A 7,908-nucleotide genomic window follows, 5' to 3' on the forward strand; every position below is an offset into this window, starting at 1 on the left:
CTACTACCTCATACCCCAGTACACTGACTCATTACTACCTCGTACCCCAGTACACTGACTCACTACTACCTCGTACCCCAGTACACTGACTCAGTACCGGTACTACTTGTATATAGCCTCGTTATTGTTATTTATTATGGTACTATTTTCTTTTCTTTTTATCTATTTGTTAATTTTCATACTTTTTAACTGCATTGTTGGGAAACGGCTCGTAAGTAAGCATTTCACTGTAAAGTCGACACTTTTTGTTGTTGTTGATCTCTCTCTCTCTTCCCCCCTCTCTCGCGCTCCTCTCCAGACTATATAGACGGAGAGGGTGACTGGAGTAACTGGTCTCCATGCAGTGTAACCTGTAGGAACGGGAACCAGAAGAGGACCAGGTCATGTGGTTACGCCTGCACCGCCACTGAGTCACGGACCTGTGACATGCCATCCTGCCCAGGTGAGGAGAGTGACAGGCTGTGTGGTCTAAACCCCTGATTAAGGCAGCTTGCTGACCTGCCCAGGTGAGGACAGTATGACAGGCTGTGTGGTCTGAACCCCTGATTAAGGCAGCTTGCTGACCTGCCCAGGTGAGGAGAGTGACAGGCTGTGTGGTCTAAACCCCTGATTAAGGAAGCTTGCTGACCTGCCCAGGTGAGGAGAGTATGACAGGCTGTGGTCTAAACCCCTGATTAAGGCAGCTTGCTGACCTGCCCAGGTGAGGAGAGTGACAGGCTGTGTGGTTTAAACCCCTGATTAAGGCAGCTTGCTGACCTGCCCAGGTGAGGAGAGTATGACAGGCAGTGTGGTCTAAACCCCTGATTAAGGCAGCTTGCTGACCTGCCCAGGTGAGGAGAGTGACAGGCTGTGGAGTCTAAACCCCTGATTAAGGCAGCTTGCTGACCTGCCCAGGTGAGGAGAGTATGACAGGCTGTGGAGTCTAAACCCCTGATTAAGGCAGCTTGCTGACCTGCCCAGGTGAAGAGAGTATGACAGGCTGTGTGGTCTGAACCCCTGATTGAGGCAGCTTGCTGACCTGCCCAGGTGAGGAGAGTGACAGGCTGTGTGGTCTGAACCCCTGATTAAGGCAGCTTGCTGACCTGCCCAGGTGAGGAGAGTGACAGGCTGTGTGGTCTGAACCCCTGATTAAGGCAGCTTGCTGACCTGCCCAGGTGAGGAGAGTATGACAGGCTGTGTGGTCTGAACCTATTTTTCTTTATTTGTGTCAGTGGATCCAGGTCACATGTTTAAGGTATGTTTAAATGGTCACTGTTCTATTTACAGGTTTGTATTTTTTTACGGGTGATAAATACCTGTAGATTTTTTTTACGGGTGATAAATACCAGTAGATTTTTTTTAACGGGTGATAAATACCTCTACATTTTTTTTTACCGGTGATAAATACCTGTAGCATTTTTTTACGGGTGATAAATACCTGAACATTTTTTTATAGATGATAAATACCTGTGCATTTTTTTAACAGCATTTCAGTGTTATAGGAGGTCAGAGTGACACAGGAAGTACACAGTGTGTAAAACAGGAAGCAGGAAGTACACGGTGTGTTTACTGTCCTTACATCTTTGTTCCTGTTGCATCATTAACTGACCGTGTATCTGTCTACAGGTATTGAAGATGCGTTCAAGACAGCAGCCACTGAGGTCAGTCTGCTGGCTGGAACAGATGAGTTCAACGCTACAGAGCTCTTTGGTGTCGGTAAGACTCTTCTTTCAGTAGTCTTTTCAGTCCTTTTTCCCTCATGTATCTAAACATCAGGTTTCATCCACTGTCAAACGTAACAGCGATTCTATTCAGCATTAATGTCCAGGTCAGGGTTACTTTCTGAATTGACCTCAAACACTGGCCCAGTCCTCCCAGACAGCCCATTGATTTGCGAGGATATGTCTATTCTAGTCAATACATTTCTATGGCCCAGTTCTCCCAGACAGCCCATTGATTTGTGAGGATATGTCTGTTTTAGTCAATACATTTCTATGGCCCAGTCCTACCTGGGCCCAGTCATCATTCTTTCTCATTGTGCATCAGGACAGGAAGAGAGCCAAGTGCATCACAGCATTCTGTAATGTTCTGCTCTCTGTGTCTCTTCCAATATCCTCAGTTAGCCAGGAGAAAAGCACCCATCAAATAAATAGCTAGGCTAGCACACATCTGCATCCTCCCATTCCCATCTTGTATGAGACAGAGACAGAGAGAGAAAGAGGGAGAGGGTGGGTAAGAGAGGGAGAGGGGGTGAGAAATAAAGAGAGGGAGAGGGGGTGAGTAATAAAGAGAGAGAAAGAGGGAGAGGGGGTGAGTAATAAAGAGAGGGAGAGGGGGTGAGAAATAAAGAGAGGAAGAGGGGGTGAGAAATAAAGAAAGGGAGAGGGGGGTGAGTAAGGGAGAGGGGTGGGTGGGTGAGTAATAAAGAGAGGGAGAGCGGGTGAGTAATAAAGAGAGGGTGAGGGGGTGAGAAATAGAGAGAAAGAGAGGGAGAGGGGGTGCGAAATGAGAGAGAGAGGGGGTGAGTAATAAAGAGAGGGAGAGGGGGTGAGTAATAAGGAGAGGGAGAGGGGTGAGTAATAAAGAGAGGGGGAGGGGGTGAGTAATAAAGAGAGGGAGAGGGGGTGAGTAATAAAGAGAGGGAGAGGGGGTGAGTAATAAGGAGAGGGAGAGGGGTGAGTAATAAAGAGAGGGGAGGGGGTGAGTAATAAAGAGAGGGAGAGGGGGTGAGAAATAAAAGAGAGCGAGAGGGGTGCGAAATGAGAGAGAGGGGTGAGTAATAAAGAGAGGAAGAGGGGGTGAGTAATAAAGAGAGGGAGAGGGGGGTGAGTAATAAAAGAGAGAGGGGGGTGAGAAATAAAGAGAGGGAGAGGGGGTGAGTAATAAAGAGATGGAGAGGGGGTGAGTAATAGAGGGAGGGGGTGAGTAATAAAGAGAGGGAGAGTGGGGGGTGAGAAATAAAGAGAGAGAAAGAGGGAGAGGGGGTGAGTAATAAAGAGAGGGAGAGGGGGTGAGTAATAGAGGGAGGGGGTGAGTAATAAAGAGAGGGAGAGTGGGGGGGTGAGAAATAAAGAGAGAGAAAGAGGGAGAGGGGTGAGTAATAAAGAGAGGGAGAGGGGGTGAGTAATAAAGAGAGGGAGAGTGGGGGGTGAGAAATAAAGAGAGAGAAAGAGGGAGAGGGGGTGAGTAATAAAGAGAGGGAGAGTGGGGGGTGAGAAATAAAGAGAGAGAGTGGGTGAGTAATAAAGAGAGGGTGGGGGGGTAAGTAATAGAGGGAGAGGGGGTGAGTAATAAAGAGAGGGAGAGTGGGGGGTGAGAAATAAAGAGAGAGAAAGAGGGAGAGGGGTGAGTAATAAAGAGAGGGAGAGGGGTGAGTAATAAAGAGAGGGAGAGTGGGGGGGTGAGAAATAAAGAGAGAGAGAGAGGGGGTGAGTAATAAAGAGAGGGAGAGGGGGTGAGTAATAGAGGGAGGGGGTGAGTAATAAAGAGAGGGAGAGTGGGAGAGGGGTGAGTAATAAAGAGAGGGAGAGGGGGTGAGTAATAAAGAGAGGGAGAGTGGGAGGGGGGTGAGTAATAAAGAGAAGGAGAGGGGGTGAGTAATAAAGAGAGGGGGTGAGTAATAAAGAGAGAGAGAGTGGGGGGTGAGAAATAAAGAGAGAGAGTGGGTGAGTAATAAAGAGAGGGAGAGGGGTGAGTAATAAAGAGAGGGTGGGGGTAAGTAATAAAGAGAGGGAGAGTGGGGGGTGAGAAATAAAGAGAGAGAGAGTGGGTGAGTAATAAAGAGAGGGAGAGGGGTGAGTAATAAAGAGAGGGAGAGTGGGGGGTGAGAAATAAAGAGAGAGAGAGTGGGTGAGTAATAAAGAGAGGGAGAGTGTGGGGGTTGAGAAATAAAGAGAGGGAGAGGGGTGAGTAATAGAGGGAGGGGTGAGTAATAAAGAGAGGGAGAGGGGGTGAGTAATAAAGAGAGAGAGTGGGTGAGTAATAAAGAGAGGGAGAGGGGTGAGTAATAAAGAGAGGGAGAGGGGGTGAGTAATAAAGAGAGAGAGGGTGGGGGGTGAGAAATAAAGAGGGAGAGGGGGTGAGTAATAAAGAGAGGGAGAGGGGTGAGTAATAAAGAGAGGAAGAGGGGGTGAGTAATAAAGAGAGAGAGGGTGGGGGGTGAGAAATAAAGAGGGAGAGGGGTGAGTAATAAAGAGAGGGAGAGGGGGTGAGTAATAAAGAGAGGGAGAGGGGGTGAGTAATAAAGAGAGAGAGGGTGGGGGTGAGTAATAAAGAGAGGGGTGAGTAATAAAGAGAGGGGGTGAGAAATAAAGAGAGGGAGGGTGGGGGTGAGTAATAAAGAGGAGAGGGGGTGAGTAATAAAGAGAGGGAGAGGGGGTGAGTAATAAAGAGAGGGAGAGGGGGTGAGTAATAAAGAGAGAGAGGGTGGGGGTGAGTAATAAAGAGAGGGGGTGAGTAATAAAGAGAGGGGGTGAGAAATAAAGAGAGGGAGGGTGGGGGGTGAGTAATAAAGAGAGGGAGAGGGGGTGAGTAATAAAGAGAGGGAGAGGGGGTGAGTAATAAAGAGAGGGAGGGTGGGGGATGCCATCACTGCAGCAAGATGTGTGACCTGTTGCCAAAGAAAAGGTCAACCAGTGAAGAACAAACACCATTATAAATACAACCCATATTTATGCTTATTTATTTTCCCTTGTGTACTTTAACTATTTGCACATCGTTACAACACTGTATATATACATAATATGACATTTGTAATGTCTTTATTCTTTTGTAACTTCTGTGAGTGTAGTGTTTACTGTTCATTTTTATTGTTTATTTCACTTTTGTATATTATCTACCTCACTTGCTTTGGTGATGTTAACATGTGTTTCCCATGCCAATAAATCCCCTTGAATTGAATTGAAAGAGAGGATGGGGGGGTGAGAAATAAAGAGAAAGAGAGGGTGGGGGGGTGACTAACTAACTCTGTCTCTTCTAGACCCAGACAGCGGTAGGGATAGATCCAGACGAACTAACTCTGTCTCTAATGTCTTCTAGACACAGACAGCTGTGAGCGCTGGATGAGCTGTAAGTCTGAGTTCCTGAAGAAATACATGACCAAAGTCTCCAACGACCTCCCTAGCTGCCCCTGCTCCTACCCTACCGAGGTGGCCTACAGCACGGCTGACGTCCCCGACCCCGCCACACGCCGGGACTTCCGCTGGAAAGACGCCAGTGGCCCCAAGGAGAAGCTAGAGATCTACAAACCCACGGCTCGGTACTGCATCCGCTCTATGTTAACTCTAGAGTCCACTACTCTGGCCGCACAGCACTGCTGCTACAATGACAACATGAAGCTCATCACCCGGGGTAAAGGAGTTGGAACACCCAACCTCATCAGCAATGAGTTCTCTGCTGACCTTCACTACAAGGTAGACATCCTGCCCTGGATCATCTGTAAAGGGGATTGGAGTCGCTATAACCAGGTCAGGCCTCCTAACAACGGGCAGAAGTGTCCAGACAACCCGCTGGATGAGGATTACCACAAGCAGGTGGAGGATGCTCGAGAGTTTTAGAACTGGAGAGATGAACATGTGAATCTGATAAATGTTTATGAATCTGGTACTTCAATTGGTGCTTCAAACCATCCATGAGTGTTTTTAGACTTTGGAACTAGATGCCATATGAACAGGACTGTCTGTTATCAGCCAACGTGATAAAGAGACAACTTATCTCTCACTTGGACACAAGGAACTGTTCTTGTCTTCACCATAATCACAGTCTATAAGTCATGTTAGGTCTTCATTTCTATGACATATGCCTCAAATCAAATGATATTCAAAGTAAAGCTGTATGATGGATTTTGACAATATTTTTTCTGATAATTCTATAAATGTTTGGTTTAAAAGGGATAGCTTGGTGTAGCTTCATAAAAAGGGAAAATTACTTTTCATGTTTTAGTTTTGTTTGTACGTTTTTTTGTTTGTCTCTGATTGGCCAAAAGGAGAGCCCAGGGATTCTTAATTGGCTGAATGATCAGACCCGAATCTCCATGTTTTGAGTCACACCCACCTGACCTATCAGAAGAGAGAGAGAGAGACATCCCTGACCTATCAGAAGAAAGAGAGAGAAAGAGAGATCCCTGACCTATCAGAAGAAAGAGAGAGAGATCCCTGACCTATCAGAAGAGAGTGCGAGAGACACCCCTGACCTATCAGAAACGAGAGAAAGAGATCCCTGACCTATCAGAAGAGAGAGAGAGAGACATCCCTGACCTATCAGAAGAGAGAGAGATCCCTGACCTATCAGAAGAGAGAGCCATCCCTGACCTATCAGAAGAGAGAGAGAGACATCCCTGACCTATCAGAAGAGAGAGAGAGACATCCCTGACCTATCAGAAGAGAGAGAGAGACATCCCTGACCTATCAGAAGAGAGAGAGCGAGAGAGACATCCCTGACCTATCAGAAGAGAGAGAGAGATCCCTGACCTATCAGTGTCTTTGTGCTGTGGATATCACAGTTGTAACTGAGTGTATGGTAGAGGAGTCTTGTAACATCCAAAAGCTACAGAGTGATGGGTTAGCATTCTGCCCATTGGTAGAGGAGTCTTGTAACATCCAGAAGCTACAGAGCGATGGGTTAGCATTCTGCCCATCGGTAGAGGAGTCTTGTAACATCCAGAAGCTACAGAGTGATGGGTTAGCATTCTGCCCATCGGTAGCTGTAATATTCAGGTTCCCATGTATGCTTATAAGCTTGTTTATTTAGCATGCTGTTCTTCTTTACCAATCTCCCCTCTTCTGTATTGATTCCTCCCTCCAGATAATTATCGCCGATATAAAAAGCCTGCGTTATTTTTGTAGAGTATTTATTAAGCTGTAGCTTTATGTCCCAAAATTGTTGGGTGTCCATGATCGTTGTCGCTGATTGGTTGATTTGTTTCTGACTAGATGCTAACTTGAGATGGGACCCACACTCAAACTAAATCATCATGATTGGCTTAAATCATTTGTCGATTGATCAGAGGTTTGAGTCAAAAACATTGATTGAGCCACTCATCTCAAGTTAGGATTCAGCCCAGAAGAAAACAAGAATAGGAAATGTGTGAATACAGCTGTACGGGAAAAAGATTGTGATATAAATGTTTAAATAAAAAACATGAAGTGACATGTCAGAGAAAATGTACTTCCTATATTTAATTTTCTCATATGATGACTTGACTTGTTATTAGGATGACTTGTTATTAGGATGACTTGACTTGTTATTAGGATGACTTGACTTGTTACTAGGATGACCTGACCTGTTATTAGGATGACTTGTTATTAGGATGACTTGACTTGTTATTAGGATGACCTGTTATTAGGATGACTTGTTATTAGGATGACTTGTTATTAGGATGACTTGGCTTGTTATTAGGATGACTTGACTGACTTGTTACTAGGATGACTTGACCTGTTACTAGGATGACTTGACCTGTTACTAGGATGACCTGTTATTAGGATGACTTGTTATTAGGATGACCTGTTATTAGGATGACTTGACTTGTTATTAGGATGACTTGTTATTAGGATGACTTGACTTGTTATTAGGATGACTTGTTATTAGGATGACTTGACTTGTTATTAGGATGACTTGACTTGTTATTAGGATGACTTGACTTGTTATTAGGATGACTTGTCTTGTTATTAGGATGACTTGGCTTGTTATTAGGATTAATTGTTATTAGGATGACTTGTTATTAGGATTAGAGGTCGACCGATTAATCGGAAAGGCCGATTTAATTAGGGCCGATTTCAAGTTTACATAATGATCGGTAATCGGCATATTTGGACACCGATTACTGCCGATTACATTGCACTCCACGAGGAGACTGCGTGGCAGGCTGACTACCTGTTATGCGAGTGCAGCAAGGAGCCAAGGTAAGTTGCTGGCTAGCATTAATCTTATCGT

General features: G+C 45.5%; 1 protein-coding gene across 1 annotated transcript in view; it reads left to right on the forward strand.

Moving 5' to 3' along the window:
* Nucleotides 1-7,125, forward strand: part of LOC106578750 (isthmin-1) — a 33,125-nt gene extending 26,000 nt beyond the window's left edge. The window contains exons 4-6 of the mRNA XM_014157886.2: nt 299-442; nt 1,606-1,695; nt 5,017-7,125. Coding sequence (XP_014013361.1) covers nt 299-442; nt 1,606-1,695; nt 5,017-5,534 — 752 coding nt within the window. The 3' untranslated portion in view covers nt 5,535-7,125. The remainder of the gene's footprint in view (nt 1-298; nt 443-1,605; nt 1,696-5,016) is intronic.
* The last annotated feature ends 783 nt before the right edge of the window (nt 7,126-7,908 follow it).

The sequence above is a fragment of the Salmo salar genome, unplaced genomic scaffold (genome assembly GCF_905237065.1).
Source record: "Salmo salar unplaced genomic scaffold, Ssal_v3.1, whole genome shotgun sequence".
NCBI classification, from domain to species: Eukaryota; Metazoa; Chordata; class Actinopteri; order Salmoniformes; family Salmonidae; genus Salmo; species Salmo salar.